Below are 19328 nucleotides of genomic sequence, written 5' to 3'. Positions count from 1 at the left end.
GTGAGCTTGACATTATGCTAATCAGTTGAAAGACAATGTAGCTTTATTTTAAAAAATAATAAAATCTTTTTCTTTGCAGAATGGTAATTTATATGTCAGGTGTTTGTTTTCTTTTCTTCCCCAGTCAAATTAAGAAAGTTTTGCATCACCTTAAAGCCTGCTTGCGTATACAGTGTTGTGAGTTATTAGAGCTGGTGTAGTTTAAGTAACGTGTGTAGAGTTGTGTAGTTACTCCAGAAAGCTTACAGATCCCCTGGAGATAATTGTAGAAATTTGAGACATTGGTGCCCGCTTTCATAAAGGTAAATATAGTACCTTATGAACTGAAGAATAAAGTTGATAATGAAGATCATATATTTTGTTAACAAAGCGTCTCTATCACATCCATGATGACTCACATTAATGAAAAATTTTTTGTGTGTGTTTTCAGTGAAAGAGTTCCTAGCCAAAGCCAAAGAAGACTTTTTAAGAAAATGGGAAAGCCCCCCTCAGGTATCAATCATTTAAGAATTGAATAATTTTCTTTATTGTATTTTTTCATAGTGTGTTTTAAGTGTGTTGTCAGTTTGTAATGAGCAGCACAGAAAACTGAAGAAAGTTTAATGCAATTTTCAAAAGAGTTTCCATTTTGAAAGTCAGTTTTCTCATTGACGTTCATCAGCGGAGATGCTCAGGTCTTCTCTAGGTATGAGCTGATGAAATGGTCATGCTGAATAGCCACTTTCTCTTACAGAAAATTGTTTGCGATCAGCATGACAAAATTCAAAATCTGTGATGATATTTTAGCTGGCTTTTATAACACTAAACATTACATGGATCTGTAATTTACCTTGCTAATTATTATCCCATGCTATTGAGAAAGAGTATGCTGCATAGAGCCTGGGGACAGGTTAAGGAGCTCAAGAGAAATCTTCTAAAAGTTGAAGGGGTGGGCTTTTTCTTGGAGGGGAGAGATGGGAAGAGTGGAAAAGGGTGGTCATTTGTTTATTGAAGCAGCATCTCAAATGCTATGAATGAATATGTGTGATATTGTCTCCAGACAACTCTCCTGTAGCATTTTGTCAAGAGCTTGGTTCTAGAATTTTGCAGGCTCTTATGTTCTTGCTTGTGGAGCATGAGGGATTTATCTGATTAAGTACGTGATTTGTTTACAGCTAAGTTCTTCTTACTAAGCTTGTGTCATCTGTATGGACAAATTATAGAAATGTTGATACAATTCAATTAAGTTTCTTTGTTTCAATGAGTGCAATATAAAATCTCGTATTCAAATTTGTCAGGCGTGACATAACTCTAAGTTGCCTATAGCTTGTTGTCTTCGATAAATTTAATTTTACTCAGTTGTCTTTCATAAAGGATTTCAATTCATATAATTAAAATTGTCTCTGGGTATTAAATTGTAAATAATACCATTATATCCTTGTATATGTAGAATACTGCTGGCCTAGATGATTTTGAGAGGCAAAAAACTCTAGGAACAGGATCATTCGGGAGAGTTATGATGGTGAAACATAAAGCCACAGAACAGTATTATGCTATGAAGATACTGGACAAACAGAAGGTTGGTGTAATTTTTAGTCTTTTGTGGTACAAGAGTTTGAAGTAGACAAAGGTCTTGTAACTGTGACTAAACTGCGTTGCACTTATTTGTGCTTTCACTTACTGCATTTGGATACTGGTGATACTTTAAGCAGCTGACTGACCTTTTTAGCCAGCGGTTTGTTTTTGGGAATGTGTAGAATTCTTACAACATCCCTTAACACTAATGGCAGGCTAAAGAGACTTAGTGGTGTTCAAGGCATTAATAAATGTGATTCTTTGCTTATATTTTGTAAGGTGGTCTACATACTGTTTGGCAATAGCAAATGTAGTACTGTATTGAAACGGTAAAAAAAATTATTTTAGAGTTTTGCGTGGTAGCTAAGGAATTCTGGAAGGCTAGGAATTCTCAAAATTTTCATTTGTGAAACATAATTTAACAAACTGTTTGTTTGAATCATTTGTTTTCCATTATTGATGCCATGGGATCCAAATTACTTTTTGTATGCATAATTATGTAATATTCCAGTTGCATCTATATTAACTGCATAGATAGAACAGTAATCAGTCTTTTAAAACAGCTGTCATACAGTAAAAATTGTGTTGAAAACTTAAATTCTGTACTCTGAATCTGTATTTTTACTCTAGTCTAATATTTTTTAAGTTTGTTATTCTTCTAGATTAAGCAGTGTCATTTGATAAAGTCTTTTAATTTTAAATAAAATAGAATTCTGTAGTACTAAATGGTATTCTTGAGCAAATTATCAATATAGTTAATTTGCAATGGTTTGCCAAGTTTTACAGAAGTACGTTATTTAGAACTTGGATTCTAAGATTCTCAATATAAGAACTTTTATTACTTTATAAGGCACCATACATACCTTTGCTGTTATATAACAAATTAAAAAGTCATATTAAGAACACCTTGATCTAGCAAAGAGAATTTAAAAATAAGAAAACGACAAAATGAAAAGTCAGCACTGCTACAGTGTGGACTCTTGCACTCAAGCTTTATTACGTTCTCAAGTAATTTTATGCAATGGTACCATGGCAGAGGCACAAGCAAACCATTTTCTGTGAGTTGCAATTCCAGTATTCTTTACATGCGATTTGGTGTCCTGAGCCTTAAATAAGATGTAATTTAATTAAAGACTCCTTTATAAGGGTTAGTGAAGAAGGAGCTAAAGTAAAGTGATCTTTATAGTGTCAATTTTGGCATTTTTTGACATGACGAAGCTCTTTTTTTAGTTACAACTTTAGCATTCTCCTATAACTTCGCTTTCTAAACTTTATTTTAAAAAATGTAGAAATCATCCAGTTAAATTTATAAGGCTTTCCAACACAGTACACCTGAAAGACATCCCAGACCATTTCTACCCCTTGTTCACTCAGTATGGCCAATGAATTCTGCTTGAATCTTTACTGTAAAGCAGGGCATGATGAGCATGAGCATCCCATGTGTGTGGGGAGAGCCCACTGGCAAGCTTTTGATTTTATTTAATTTATTTCTCTTTGAAACCTCACAGGATTAGCTGAGCCCTTGTCACTAGAGCAGTTTAGGAGATTACATCTTTCTTCAGAAAACTGCCATAAAAATAATCTGAAGATTTTAAAAAAAAAAAAAAAAAAAACCCTCATTGCTACCAACTCAGACCAAAAAAAAAAGAAAAGCTGTAGCTATAAAACTATCTGGTAAAGACACAAATTCACATTTTTAATGATTGCAGTGGACTTTCAGTAAAACATTCACGGGGTTAAAGGTATTTGCATCAAGGTGCCAGTCTCCTATTAGAAAACTAGATGTCTTTATGTTTGTGAGCACAAGTCTGAAGTGTTCCTTTATGAAATACGCATGCCAATTACCAGGTTGGGTTTTTCCAGTACTTGGGCTGAGACCAATGCTTAGGCATCTGCACGGCTCCAGAGCGCAAGCCCTGGTGTCAGCTGCTGACTCCGTAGCACTTGGGTCTCGCCACCTCAGGAGACGTGGGCCTGCTGCAGGGCTGTCCGCGGCCTGGCTGGGTGGCAGCCCCCTGCTTTTGAACTGTGAAACACTTTTGCTAAGGAGCCTGATCACAGTGTTCAACTCTTCTAATTCTCAAGGCACATTAACCAAGTGTGGCTTGGGGAAGCGTTGCCTCTCAGGCCCAGCTGGCTTGTCGTTGGGGTCTTCAGCCATAGAGAAAACACACCTAAGCAATCGGTCCCTGCTTGCTTCCTGGTTCTGGGGTGGTTGCTTTGCAGCTCTGTTTGACCATAGGAGACCACAGAAAAGTCCAGCTGCTGTTTTATAAACAAGGAAAATCGCTAGGAACTCTGTCATTTGAGGAAAGAGTTTACTTTGTCTATTTAATTGTGAGAGCTATTCTTTGGTGTTGGCTTCCTGTCAATCGTTTCTATATCAAATGCGCAGTTATATTTCCTTTCAAAAATGTCTACTAATTTCAGTAAGTACATTCTCTGGAGAATTCACTAGTTCTTCATCATAAAGGAAGCAACTTAAAGGAAGATATTAAACCTTATTGCATAATGGATGGGCCAATTCAATGTCCCTTTTTTTTATCCAATCTTATGTCTGGTTCCTATAGACAGGAAACAAAAAATAAAAGTTAGTGTACACGGATCTAGCCATTTTTTTGTGTGTAGGGTTGTTATTCCTTTATTTGCCTGCCTTGATTTAGCAAAGCAACATTGCTTGCTTCGTTTCATTACACAACTACTTTTGGAAATAAAATTTTGTTAACAAAAGCTCAGATGCAAACAAGTTATGGGAGAATCTTCCGTTGGTGGATATCATTTGATCTACAGGAAGCTCTCGTAGGACATGCCCTTAGCTGGAGTTTAAATGTGAGCAAAGTTCTGTTATCTTAAGCTCCAGTTTGATAGTATGAAGTGTTAAACAGCAGTTTCAGCCTGTGATATTGTTGCCATCACCCTTCACAATCTAAGAAGCAGAAGTTGCAGGAAGGGTGGTAAAATCTTGTCTAGAAGCTGAACGCTTCACAATACCAAACTATAGCTTGCTATTTTTGAGGACCAAAGTAATTCCAATACCATAGCTTTTTAGGGACGAAGGGAACACTTCCCACAAATGAGCTGATTCGTTGTTTTGTTGTTGGGGTGTGTTTTTTTTTTTTGCTGCTGTAGTTTGTTCCTGTGCCTCAGTGCAAAATTTGGATTTGGTCCACAAAGATCTGTGATTGCAAATATTAAATCTGTTTTCAATTTGCAATTTCTTTTGTATAAAATTCCTTTCAAAAAGTTTTTTTTTATTATTGGTAGGTATTGCCTTTTGCATCTAAAGGATGGTTAAATTTAAACTCAGTTTCAGTCAGAGTTGGCGTATCATGCTTTTCTGTTTTTTATAGCAGTTAGATTCCTTGTTTTGATCAGTCTTGTACATTTTCTTCATGTTTCCTATGTAAAAAAAAAAAGTAACTTGGGAATCGTGCCATTCTCAAAATAAGATACAGATAAATTGGGCAATAGGGATTAAGTAAAATGGAAAGAATTAATTATACAATGTTGGGGTTTAACACCAGGAAACAAATTGTTAATTCCTGAGAAAGAGTAGTGATCAGAAATGTGCTGCTCACTGCCTTGTCAGTATATTAACATTTTAATGTATTCCAAGAAGATAGCATTTTTTTTTTAATTCTTTCACTGAGCAGTTTGGTATAAAGCAGAAAAGCAAAATCCACTGAAAGGTCTGGTCTGTCAGAAGTAACTTTATAAGAACACAAACTTTGAATGTGTATTTTCCTTAGTCTTCTCCTTAGTAATGTATGAAGCCTATAAAATAAATTAGGTTACTCCTGTTCACACATAACAAAATTCATATTTAATATCTGACATGTATTCCTGCCTTTCTTAGCTAAGCCAGAATTAATGGAATTTATTGAACTGTTATCTTGCTGCAGAAGTATCTCTGTTACAATAGCAAGCAATTATTAAGAAAACCTAGAGAGATGTTTTTTCTTTACTGATTCCTGTACTAAGCTTGTAGTAAGAAACACTATTTCTCCAGTTATCTGCAAACCGTATTGCATGAGTATTACTCTTTAGAATGGTTAGATTTTTTTAATCCATTCTTATTACTGTTACTGTACCTAGTAATAACTGCAGTAACAGTAAAACTAGGGTTTTTGGCTATCTGTAAATTTATGAGCTTGCTATCAAGTAGCTGTGCTACACTAAAAAAAATTAACAATTATGAAATGTCATAATTGGACTGAAGATTATTTTTTCTTTACTAGGTTGTCAAACTGAAGCAAATAGAACACACACTGAATGAAAAGAGGATATTACAAGCGGTGAACTTTCCTTTCCTTGTAAAACTGGAGTATTCTTTTAAGGTAATCATTATTTTGAAAGTAGTTGTTAGAGTTTCAGGGAAGTACATGATCAAAATTTAGGAAAAGTTGTAATTGTTCTTCATATTTTTTTGTATGAGTTTGATACCTGAGGCAATGACAATCTTGATGATGGAGCAAAGAATTTTGAGATTAGCTTCTAACTCTAAGACAGTATGTCCTAGCTGGTCTGTAAAGAAATTGAATATTTTCCTAAATAATAGTGATATGTGTCCTGTAAATATATATATATTTTTTTAGTAACACCATTTAAAATGAACAAACATGATCTCTTAATCTCTATGGTTTTGAGGTTTGTGGTGGGTCTATGGGAGACAAGAATACTCTAGGCTGTCAATTCTGAACTCCTAAGGGTGCAAGTTCTTGTCTTGTAGTAGGCATCTTATCTTCTGCTCTTTCATGTCACTTCTGTACCATTCTGTGTCAGGAACTCACTGATTATGCATTTTTTCAAGAATTTCTATTTGTGTTACTTTTGATTTATTAAGATCATTGGATGGCTACAGGTTTTCATTCTTTAATAAAATATACTGGACCTGGAAATTGTAGACACTGTAGCATGCCTGGTAAATATTTGTGTGTGTTTACTTGCTTCCTTAGGACAATTCTAATTTATACATGGTAATGGAGTATGTTCCTGGTGGTGAAATGTTCTCACATCTAAGAAGAATTGGAAGGTTTAGGTAAGAGTCTTAGTGAAATTATTCCTTTAGAAAGGCTTATGCTGCTAATTTGAGAAAAGGGTTTCATTAAATTTGTTACTATAAATGAAAAAATTCTGAAGGGGTAAGTGCATTAATTTTCTCCTCTGATAGTAGGCTAAAATAGGCAATGAACAATTTATAATTATTTTTCAGTTAGTTAATGCAGGCACTTAGAATCTAGGCACAATAGAATTTTGGAACTGATATGCACATTGTCAATGAAATTAATCATAGTTTCTAAAAGTTGAAATTTAAAGTCTAAGTTTTTCTGAGTTCTGTGTTGTGTGGTTTTGCATGTGTATTTTAAATGCAAAACTTAAGAAATTAAATTTAGGGAATGAATGTATCAATTCTAAAATGTTTGCTGTTTTGGTTTGGTTTGTTTTTGTGGTGGTTTTGGTTTTTTTGTTTGTCTTTTTTTTTTTTTTTTTTGGGGGGGGGGGGAGGTTTACACAGTAAAAGAACCAGTTAAGAGATGCTTGAATTATCTGCTCTTTTCAATAACGTGTTTGTTTCATAGCACTGGATTGCTTAATATTCTTTTAACTCTTCACAGTGAACCACATGCACGGTTTTATGCAGCTCAGATAGTGCTAACATTTGAGTACCTCCATTCATTAGACCTCATCTACAGAGATCTAAAGCCTGAAAATCTTTTAATTGATCAGCAAGGATACATCCAGGTATGATATTCTTCATATATTTAGGGTGTGGACTGTTTTTTCATAGTGCAGGGTTAGTTAATTCTAGCAAATGCGTTTAGAATAAATGGTCTAAAGATGGTTGGCATGTTAGTATATACTCAGGGGGCATTAAAATGCTCTACTGCTTAATAACAGTTAAAATCAATGGATTGAACTTTTTTTCTGACTATGAAGTATGCACAATTTTACTGTCTGCACTTGAACAAGTTGTCGAGATTTCCCTTGGGGACTGTGGTGAGGAGGAGGTGATTATATGGCTCTGTTCATCTGACCTATATTACGTCTGTCCTAGAACAGGAAGAAAGGTGTCCTAAAATGTCTTGTTCTCTGTATTGTCTATGTAAGTAGTTGAGGATGACCAGATTAGATGTCAACATCTACAGTATAGGACTTAATTCCAGGTAGATGAATCCCACTCTTGGAGAGTCCTAACCTTCTCAGCAGATCAGATCAGAATTGCAGTGCTGCAAATGACTTCTTTGGTTTTACAATAGCTTCTCGTCACCTTGTCGTCTTCCTTTTAGTTATTCTGTTTGTGATCAAAAAGACAAATGGGAAGGTGGTATATAGCAACAGCCACTTCGCCTTGCAGTCCTTATACTATGGAAGCTCTTCTTTCCTCATTGTGTCACCTTTAGGCATGGCAAAATCTAACAGGAGTTTACATAATAAAAATGTTTATTGAGAGAAGTGGAAAGGATTCGTATCTTGTCTTGTTTATACTACTAAAACTGGCAACTCTTTGTATGCAACAATACGTTTTTATGGTGGTTGGCAAACAGCAAATGGTAATAGGTCTAGCAGTCAGTCTTCCTGTGTGAGGTACCTTAGTTTCTGCGTCTGACCAGGAAGGGAGTTTTGTGTTCATATGTTCATGCTGCAGCTCCAATTAAATTTTGTTTGGAAACTCTTCATTTTATTTTTGAATTTTAAAACCATTTCTGTTTGTCCCATGCCTGCAATGTATTTTTCTTACATAGACTGACACACATTCACAAACAGAGAAACGATTCTTTGCTGACAGAAACAGGTCTGTCTAGTCAGCATGTTGCCGTCTCCATTCAGCTGCAGGTGTGATTGCTGTTGTTTCTAAAAAAAATAAATAAAAGCAAAAGCTGCCTTGATTGTTTGGCGTTTAGCTTGTTTAACTGTCTATGTGACCTTAGTGTATCAGCAACATTGGCACTGGCTATTGCATAATTAGCAAGGGATTATCATTATGATACAGTATGTTTTCCCAGTGAATGATTTGAAAATGATACCAAGAAGGAAGAAACAAAAGAAATGGATTGTCAAGCAAGCGTAGACTTGATAAGTTGAAACTGATCCCAGAATTTCACGTGTAACCTGCTGGTTTCCATATGTATTCCACAATATGGTCCTGGAAAAAACTCAGAGAGAATGATGAAAAAGCAAGAAAACTGCTGAGAACTTACTGCAGGAAACATGACAAGTGGAATGAAGAATCCATAATGGCCAAGAACTTGTCATTTGCAACTACAGTTACTGCTATATTTCCCCTCAAACTCCTCAGATAAATAAGCTAGGCACTGGTGATGCTTTCAAAGATAATAGAAACAAAAGCTACTGGAGGACCTCTTATGTTGTCTTATTCCCACACTGTTCTTCCATATAACCTTTATACTCCTTATATGCCTCTATAACACTTATGAAATTAAAAACTTCTGACTTTGCAAAACTCACTGATATCTTGACCCTTTTTGTGATTCATTTGTTTGTCTAAAGGAACTAAACTAAACTTTAAACTTTAAACTAAAGGAAAAGATAAATATCTTGTTCCTATTCACATTCTTTAAACTTTTGGCAGTATAAACAGTCTGATACGAAAAGTATAAGAAAAATGATTAATACAGTCACAGTACATATAGAAGATTAGCAAGTTGTAGTTCCCACTGATGTTTGAAATTCTAAATGGAAGCTTTTTCAGGGGAGGGAATGTCTATTTTGTATTAGTTATTTTATCATGAGAAACAGATTTTATCTGAACTAAAAGCATCAGGAGAAGTTGCTATGTAAGATGTATCTGACTGTGATAATTTGCGTCTCATGCCACATACTATTCCTATATATAAAATTGCTTTCCAGAAGTACTTAATTTTAAATTCTGCTACCAGGTCACGGACTTTGGCTTTGCAAAAAGAGTAAAAGGAAGAACTTGGACGTTATGCGGGACTCCAGAATATCTGGCACCTGAAATAATTCTCAGCAAGGTACTTCTTCAGTTCTATGAATAATAATTGCCAGCCATGCATTTTATGTAGTTAAAAGGTGTCACCTAATTATTAGTCTTTGAGGGGTGAATAATTGCTGGTAGCTCAAAAATCAAATCTTGACAAGTCAACTCCTAGAGAAGTACACAAAATGCTAATGTTGTACTGCAAGTGTTAACAGACTATAAGAGGATCTCCAGAGGTAACAAGAACTGTGTATTGGATGAATCAGTGGTCATTTCAAAAATATTTGCAGTGTTTCATGTTTAAAATACTATACATGAAATCAAGCATGAAAAAACACTGGTTTTGCACAAAAAGTACATGCAGTCTAATACTTGCATTGTGTTTGAACATAGAAGAAATGTCATTTATAATAAAGCTGTATAAGGAAAAATCCTTATAGTTCATGGAAATGCTTATGATATTCATAATCATGTTAAATTATGCATTTATTGTATGTTTTAACTAAGTACCCTTTGCAGGTCTTTAAAAGTAAACAGAAACTTCTTTTGTTTTAGGAGAAAATGTTGGTTATTTGCAGCTTTTTTGGCCTTATAGCTAAAGCAGCACAGGAAATTGCAATGTTTCTACTATGAATTCTCTGTAGTTGATTTTTCAGGAAAAAAATGAGTCTCACCCTTGAGCTTTGTAAAAGATCTCAGAGAACACGCATAAAATTGGTTGGGTTGGTGGGGTTTTCTGTATTTTTTTAATATTAAGTAGGAATTAGTAATGATCATGTGTTCAGGCTTTAAAGATCAGATCATAAATGTCTATAACAGCTTATTAAACTTTTAAGCTCATGTAGTAGGCAGCTAGTTTACTAAACATGAAAATGAATGTTCTGATATGTGGTTAATTGAGTCAAGAGATGACGGTGTATAAAATAGGAAGTACTGTTATACTTAATGAAGTATCCCTCCTAAGCTTTGAAAAAAGCTTCAGTCATTCTGTACCAAGATTATTTTGATTTTAAAAATTACTAAATAAAAAGTAAAAAATTGTCCCCATTTGTCACTTAACGAGTCTTGTCACATCAGTGTAAAGACATAACTGAGACTCAGCACAGCAATGTGTGCAAAATGTTTCACTTTCATCAACTCTATTGCTGTTGGAACATGAGACCTTCAGTTTGTTTTGAATTAGGGTGTAAGTTCTGTATTAAACAAAAACGTATTTGCTTTCTTCATATTTCATAGCTACATGTACAGAAAATCTTAAACTATGTTACAAATGGTACTATAATGGTATTTCTTGTTTTACCCAGGGTTACAACAAGGCAGTGGATTGGTGGGCATTAGGAGTGTTAATCTATGAAATGGCAGCTGGATATCCCCCATTCTTTGCAGATCAGCCAATTCAAATTTATGAAAAGATTGTGTCTGGCAAGGTAAGTGAAAACTCTGTATGTTTTTGCAAGCATGGTTTGTTTCTCACTGTGTTCGCAGAACATGATTTTATGTGGAGTTGATGCAGAATTCACTGGCTACTAGACTTTAAGCAATTTGGAAAGAATATGGTAAGAGTTAGTAATGAATATTTCTTAAGTACAGACATTGTTACAGTAATAATAAAATCAAAGCTTTAAAAATCCATGTTTAGAACCTGTACAGTTCCCTGCTTTCAAATTTAAAATGCAAGCTATAATACCACAATGTCTGTAAATTTAATATTCTTTTATGCTTGGATGAAAATGATCCAATAACTATTAACAGCTACTTACCTGTATGTTTAATTTGCCAAGCTGTTTTCTTTACAGAAATATCCTGGTAGCTTTTGAGAAGCTCTAAAGAGTTTCCATAATTCATAGTAGGTTTCTTAACTTGTGCAGCAACAAAGTCTTGTAGATCAAAATATGTCTAATGTTCAACTTTGATTGTTATATACATTTTTAAAAATTGTTTCTAATTTTTCCCTCATATTCTTCATGAATATCTCTTAGTGTGTCAGGAATTGTGATAAGGTGATGATTCTGTTGTTTCTCCTGCCAGCCAGTGTTATCTCTTTGTTTCTTTGTGCTCACTTCATTTGTTATGGTGGTTCTCTTCCTTGTTCCTACATCAAGATATGCTGTTCCACCTGAACATATGAGAATTTAGTAAGATATATCTTTAAAGATAAATTTATCTTCTATTCTTAAAAAAAAAAAAAAAAAAAAAAAAACCACCATTTTCATCTATTTTGCTTTTGTTTTTACTGTTGGTCTTTTTGTTAATGTCTTGTTGAGTCTATGGATGAATGGTTGTGGAAACGGCACTGGACATGAACTCTGGAAACTCTAGCATTGAGTTCTCAGCTTGCAGTATTTTTCCTTTATAATCTTAAGTTAATCATTTAATGTCATGCACTTAGTTCTCTACTTAGAAACTGGAGTTTTTACTTCCCTACTTCTCAGGTGTCTAGGTAATAAATTCATTAAAACCTGTTAATTTTTCATGTATTACAGTAAAGCCATATTGATATGTAAACAGAAGCAGTATCCTTGATTATCAGACCTCTTGGTTTCACAGCATGTTTTTATGCTAAATAATTTTGTGTTCCATATTTACATCGTAACTGATTGGCTGAACATAAAAGTGTCAAATGCTGAAACTGTGGTTATGACAAAAACAGATTTGTCTGTTCTTTTTCCCCTTTCTCCTCTCTCGCATGTCAAATGGTGTCAGCAGATCTTTTGCTAGTAAAACCCTATGTAATTACATCCTGTGATTCATCTTCAAATATGTTGTAGCCAGTTTAGAATGAATTGTATTGGCAAGTGACTCATTTGCGTGCTATCTTCAAGTAGTGCTGTATTATTTATCTAAATTTTTTGATGCTGGTTTAGTTAGTTATCAGAAACAGTTTACAGTATAGCATAAAGTTCCAGATTGAATTTTCAAATAGGAAGTTCAATTATTTCAGAGCGTATCTACATATTTATATGCTGTATATATACACCATTCTATACTATACCTCCTCTGCGTGTGCACGTGTATATATATTTTTAAATTTATATATGTGTTGTGTATGATATGTACACAAGGTGTGAGAATACCTTGAAAACTGATTGTGTTGGTGTGGTATCAGTTAGTAAAATTTAAATTTAGCTTTTATATCATTATTATATTAAACTAATATTTTCCCCAATTCAATCAAACCTAGAAACTTTCACTTCAAAAAATGATAAATGGACAAAGCAATGCTATGGATAAAAGCTCTGTGAAACAGATATACATGTGCAACAACAGTAATCTCTTTCCATGTATTCCTACTTTGTGTTAAGAAAAAGACTAGAAAATGGGACCAGTGTTTCCTTTTGTGTGAACAATGTTTTACCTCACAGAAGTGAAGAATCAAATTTGTATATTAATGTTGTGGATGTATATTTTAGGTAAGGTTCCCATCACACTTCAGTTCAGACCTGAAGGATCTTCTAAGAAATTTACTCCAGGTAGATTTGACCAAACGATATGGAAATCTCAAGAATGGTGTAAATGACATAAAGAACCACAAGTGGTTTGCAACTACAGATTGGATTGCCATTTATCAGAGAAAGGTAAGACGCTTCCTGATCAAACTATTATGAATCTATAAGAGGTTGAAGTCAAATTTCTATTTGTCTTGTTTATTTTTGCCTTACTAAATCTGTGAATTTTAATTAAACTGAGAAAAGGTGAAAGCAGTTTAATATTAAAGACGCTGAAGAGTATATATTGATTGAATTATGATTTTCTTTTTGGCATTTTATCCTGGACCTCTGTATGTGCATGTTCTCTTGTGTTGTGCACTAGGCTATTTCTGGAATATCTCAGAGTGAGCCATCTCCTGCCTTTTTATTTAACCCCTGCTATAATGGCATCTATAAATACTCCTCCACAGCAGAGAGGAATCTGTTTTCCTTTCCAAGTAGTTCTTAGCAGTCAGACTGTGCTTCAGTGTGGAGAAATTAGCCAAAGCCTGGAGTACCGCTTTTTCTGCTGAAGTGGCATCCTCCCTCCTCCTTGCTTTATCTGTGATTGGGTCAGGATCAGATGTAGAGCGTGTCTACTGAGGAATCCTTTTATTCTGATGCTGCATTGTAATTGACTTCAGTTTCATAAGCTGCGGCAATGGTAAGAACCCTGCTAAATGCTGTTTTCTGGCATTTTTAGAATGGTTCTCTAGACCTGACTCACCAACATGAATCGTAATGCAGCTTTTAAAAAGTCCGTGCTCAGTCTGCACTATGAACTACAGACCTGCAAAACAATGAAAGTTAAACAGAGAATTGGGAATGTTTTCAGAGCAGGAGGAGCCATTGCCAAATCAGAGAGGGAGCGCATTAGCTCCTGCTTGGATGAGTGAAGCAGAGCTGGGAGAGGAAGCTGGGGAAAGGGATGGGGATGACCACAACGCAGCCTGGCTGTCTCCCAGTAGTTCCAAAGCTCCCTCTCCCCTTGGCAGAGTCGAAGGCGAATATCTGAAGATTAGTGAGTTACTAAAAACAGATTCCTAAGAAATTATTTACTCTCTTAAGGGCAACTTCTGAATTCTTTTTTTTTTCCAATAAACAACAGAAAAGACTAAAATAACTTCATTAGTGCTGTCCCAGAAGAATCATGTGGAGAGATCATTTTGTGTTCAGATATTGGTAAAAAGGTTAGAGTTGAGCAATACAAACACTTCAAGGAACTGGTTACCATCACTGAAATGCTAACAGTCTTGACTATACAGGCATGAACTTGCTGCTCTAACAGAAGCATTCTAAAGGCCAAACCTAAATACTAACAATAGTTTATAAAAAGAAACTGGTTGTTTGGCTACACAAACTGACAGTGTAGTTGTTATAGTATTCACTAATGTATTAATTACTAGAAGAGAGGGCACAATTAACCCATCTTATGTTCTTTGTATTAAGTATAGATGTTTTAAGAAAAGATTCCCCGTTGCAGAATTATAATTTTCTGCTCTCTGCTGTCTTAATGCCTGTTTACAAGACAGTTTTAAATGCAATAGATTTCGTTCCCGGGTATGCTGTTTTGAGATGCCCAGGCCCCATAATATTAAAGCAGAAGTTGGCATTACTAGTGTACTTCTGTAGAAAACTACTTTCTCAAGCCTGAGCATATCCATGGATTTGACAGGATGTGCTGTCTTTACCAGGAGGATTTTTACCTTCCAGTGAGAGAAGAGGATTAAGTTACATATGATTGGAAGTAGGAGGGAGCGAACTAAACTTTGTTCTGAAGCGAAATTAACATTTGATTCACATTTGTCAATGAGATATTAGGGCTTTTTAACTTATATTCATACATTTAGGTCTGCACATTCTTAGGTTGATTTTATTTTTGTGCCTTAACTTTAAGCTGGTTCACTGTATTATCTGCTTTCATGGCAGGATTTGAGAAGTAATGGGAATATTGTTATGCCTGTTATCACAGTGCTAAATCGAAAGGTATTTTGGTGATTACATTTTGTGTGCTTTTTTTTTCTTCACAAATACAGGTAGAAGCTCCATTCATACCAAAGTGCAGAGGCCCCGGAGATACAAGCAACTTTGATGACTATGAAGAAGAAGATATTCGTGCGTCTCTAACAGAAAAATGTGCAAAAGAATTTGCTGATTTTTAGTAGGAGTAAGAGGACAAGATGACATCAGGGCTCACATTGGGATCTTTGCACTCTTAATAGATGAGGTGGAGCTGAGACCATCATATGTCAAAACAGTTACCTAGTTACTTCATTCCACAAAGCTGACTGAGGTCTTTATTGCCATCTTCCATGTGTGCAGTTTGCACCAACCCTTCTAACTAGGCACAATTAAGCAAGCACTGTTTGTGCAGTAACACAGAATAATAGACCACTTTCCTACTTAACTTTGGTTTCTGTCGTTCTTTGTTTCTGTGTATTGTTCATTTTCCCCCTTTAAAATGAAGTAGTTTTTTACCCAAGAATGCTCCATTTAATTTTGAATAATGTATTATTTGTGTGAGTGAAATGGAAGGTGTTGCGGCTAGTGTGATTTAGACTGAAGTGAAAGATAAATGTTGCTTCTAGTCTGTGCCAGCCAATAATTCTTGTCTGTCTAGTGTCTGATGCTACAATTTATAATAATTTTTTTAGTAGCTCAGACTAAACCTAGCCAACATTTTTAGCATTTTTGAAGGTAGTATTTATCGCCATATAAATGTCTGCTAAATTAACTTAAAAACATTTCTTCCTGGAGACTGACCAAAATTAAGTAGAATCAATTGGATGGCTTAAGTAGGGGACAGTAGCTAGACCCCGTGCCTTGGTTTTCTACATCCCTGCAGTTTTCGTCACTGCCTCCTTCCTTTTTATTTCCCACCTAGGCAGTAGGTAAATTGCCATAACCAGACTGTACCATGGAAAGCTTACAGTCTCAAGAGAGGGAGTAATTCCACCTGGTCTGGATTTTGGACCATGTTTAACCAAGTCAACTTACCAGCATTTCAGTTGGCCGGTATGAAATGGCTTTTTTAAGAACTTTAACCCTAAACTCTTAAAGGAAGTTTTGGTCAGTATTGTAGACTCATTTTGATTTTTATTTTTTTTTTTAAGCCAATGTTTGGGCTCCCAAAGTATCCTTTGTTTCATGCCTTTTTTGAATTTTTTTTAAAAAAGGCATCCATTTAGAAAATAAAAAAAATAAAACAACGCAAAAAGGAAAACGTGCTCTGCCATTGGCTTATGAAAAGCAAATGGTTTAGCAAATGCAAAATAATGTTCTAGATGCATTGCTGGATGAACACGGTTAATTTTTGTTAGCTGTTAAGAATAAGAGGTTATTGCCAAGTTTTTATTCTGGTATACTATATTAGTAAACTGAGGATGGAGTACTGCTACAATCATTTTATTTTTAATTACAGGACTTCATTCGCAAAGAAAAGAGACAAAGTTTAAAAACTGCAACAGCTGGGTTTATTTTAGTTGCGTTGTGTCTTCATTTCTAACCTACTTTCTTTCAATCAAACAGAATGTATGGTCACACAGGTATAAGTATTTGGGCTTAATTATGTTTTGTATACTCTCACCAACTGACTTAAAAGATATTGCTACCATGTGCTAGCTTTGGGCACTTTTACACATTTATTTCAATGTTAATAATCAGTGGCTCAGCACTTTTTTGAGGGTTGCTTTTAAACTTATTCATAGTAGTTTTATTTGTACACTTGATTCTGGCTATCTCAATGACCTGTCTTAAAACAGCACATCTAAACAGTTTAAACCAAACTCATATTTTATGATAAATTTACATGCGTACACAGATGAATTGTTTTTAATAAAACTGAGCTATATTGATACATAGCCATTGTATTTGTTTGAATGTCAGTGCAAATAAACCACTGACACTCCTTCCTTTTAAACTGTATGAAACTCCTTTAAGAAAAGCCTTTGTAGACATTTTACAAAAGAGTATGAAACGTACCATCAAACATTCTGTATGTTTAGGTTGTTGAGCATTTTTGCACAACGTCATTAGGAGGCTGACACTGAATGCAGTCTTTGTCCACCCATATTTACATATGTGCAAGGAAAGTATAAGATACTTCGCTGTAGCAAATTTTATGTAACAAAGATATATCGTCACATTAATAAATTTAAAGAAATCCTTTGTATGAAAATGTTAAAAAAAAAAAACTTTTGTATTTCATTTAGACCAAGGACATGCTGCTGTATGCTAGCTGTATGCGATAAATTCTACAGTAACTTTGTTGTCGTTTATGAACTTTAAAAGATTTTAATAAATGTTGGAGATCACAATTTGATTCTGTTATGATTTTAATTTTTAATCATTGCATAATTCTAATAAGATTTGGAGATTTTTCTGTTTTGTAAAATACTGTAATCATTCATCTTGCGTGTACAATAAGACAAAAGTCTAGGAAATTGGTTCTGACATGTCTGTCTGATATCCAGATTAAATTCTACGTGGGCATATGTGGAAAAGTCATCTTAATGCCATGATATTATGCTATTTTTTAATTTTATGAAAATCCTGTTAGAAAGTAAAATGCTTTTCCAATATGGCATAATAGACTTCAGTATGGAAATGAGATTCTATTTTGGAAAAGGAGGGGAAGTGTGCAATTTCCAAGGCATTAGTGCGTACATTTGACAATGTGAGTATTATACAACCCTCTCATTTAAACACAGTCATAAAATATAACTACAGAATATTATGTTACCTGTATTTAATTTGAAAAATCCTTTTCACAATATGGAAAAATTGTATATCTATGACAGTAGAAGCTTGTTAATTTTACACATTTGAGGAATTAAGTGTTGAACTATATGGTATATTTTAATTGTATTCTAGTTGTATGTAACTTTCATTTCCAACATAAAGGATTGTATCTCATTAAGTAAATTGCTTTTTTATTATCTTGTCAGTTGCATTAAAACCCTTATTTTTAAATCCTTTAAAGTATTTTACTAATTTTTGCAAATAATTAGATGTTTTTAAGTGCTGCAATAGTGTGCAATATAGTAAACATTTATATACAGAAGTGCAAATTAAATTATGTACAACACCCATGCTGCTTCTTTGTGAATCAAAATGTTGTATGATGAGTTGTTGCATCTCACCACACACTGCAAATAGGGTTTGAAAGCAAGATGAAAAGGTTAGGAAACATACTGCACATACTAGTTGGGACCCAGTAAGCTTTACACTAACTAGGATGTTTGGAGAACATGGTGCAGATTAAAGGCACTATGAGAAGTCAGTGAGTTGGATTTCTTAGACAATCAAAAGGAAGCAAGGTGATGATTATCTGCAATATTGTTTGTCTTCATATTTTCACATTCAGACTTGATGCTTTTTATTAAAATAATTTTGCTTGTTTTTAAATTGTCTGCAGATCCCGCTGTACAAATTTGTGCTGTCTCATTGTGCTGTGAAACGATTGATAGAAGTAAAGACTGTTAATGGTCTTGGCATTGTCTGTCTTGAGGCTTTTTCTGCAAGTGTTGTTCTGAGAGGCTCCAATACCTGCTGTCTGTAATGCAGCTCCTCCTCTTCCTGCTTTGTGAGCAGAGCTTCGACTCTTTGCTTGTGCTGTTGTGCGCCTACTTACTGTGGTTTTGTGGTTTTCTTGGTTTCATAGTCTAAATGCAATATTACATTTTAAAGACCTTTGTACTTTTTCTAAAGATAATCTTTTTACAGTTCTTAGATCATCTGCTTTTACTAAAACTCACATGCAAACACAGCATGTCAAGCAGCAGATTTGAAGGTGTCATTAAAATCTGTTCTTCTAATTTGCTGCACTTGAGGAGTTACCCCAAATAGGAATTTGGAAAGAACCATTCCATAAGAAACTGGTAAAAACGTGATTTCATTCTTAGACTGGGATATGTATAGCTGATATGGATGTGTTTTGGGGGGGGGGGGGGGTGGAGGTTGTATTATGACCATAGTTTTACAGATACAGATCTTGAACGCATTTTGAAAATGTTTTTGACAGCTTGAGGAATCAATTTATTTGAGGCATCTGACAGAAGGGGTTAAATGTATGTGCCTAAAAGGGTTCCACAAGGATGTTCAAATGTCTAAGTAAATATTCTTCTTACACAGGAATTATATCAAGTGTTTAATTTTTTTAGAAGGATAAGACAGGTATCTCAAGGCAAGATATGATCTCAAGATAGCTTCACTTCCTAGCTTTTGAAGTTGATGATGAATGAATAAAAGTTTGGTTAAATCTGAGGTCTAGTCACGTTTTTACCTTTTGTTGTTGTTGTTGCTTTTCTAGACTACAAAAAGGGATGCCTGCCTGAAAGTGACTTGTA

The 19328-nt window shown here is 34.6% G+C and overlaps 1 protein-coding gene across 5 annotated transcripts in view; it reads left to right on the top strand.

Annotated features, from left to right (window-relative positions):
* PRKACB (protein kinase cAMP-activated catalytic subunit beta) overlaps positions 1 to 18069 on the top strand; it is a 68721-nt gene extending 50652 nt beyond the window's left edge. For all 5 annotated transcript variants that reach the window (XM_040564801.1, XM_040564800.1, XM_040564802.1 and 2 more), the window contains 9 exons: positions 431 to 492; positions 1430 to 1558; positions 5793 to 5891; positions 6510 to 6592; positions 7170 to 7296; positions 9453 to 9548; positions 10819 to 10941; positions 12925 to 13089; positions 15018 to 18069. In XM_040564801.1, coding sequence (XP_040420735.1) covers positions 431 to 492; positions 1430 to 1558; positions 5793 to 5891; positions 6510 to 6592; positions 7170 to 7296; positions 9453 to 9548; positions 10819 to 10941; positions 12925 to 13089; positions 15018 to 15143 — 1010 coding nt within the window. In that variant the 3' untranslated portion in view covers positions 15144 to 18069. The remainder of the gene's footprint in view (positions 1 to 430; positions 493 to 1429; positions 1559 to 5792; positions 5892 to 6509; positions 6593 to 7169; positions 7297 to 9452; positions 9549 to 10818; positions 10942 to 12924; positions 13090 to 15017) is intronic.
* The last annotated feature ends 1259 nt before the right edge of the window (positions 18070 to 19328 follow it).

The sequence above is a fragment of the Cygnus olor genome, chromosome 8 (genome assembly GCF_009769625.2).
Source record: "Cygnus olor isolate bCygOlo1 chromosome 8, bCygOlo1.pri.v2, whole genome shotgun sequence".
Taxonomy (NCBI): domain Eukaryota; kingdom Metazoa; phylum Chordata; class Aves; order Anseriformes; family Anatidae; genus Cygnus; species Cygnus olor.
This window is presented reverse-complemented; position numbering and strand designations above follow the sequence as displayed.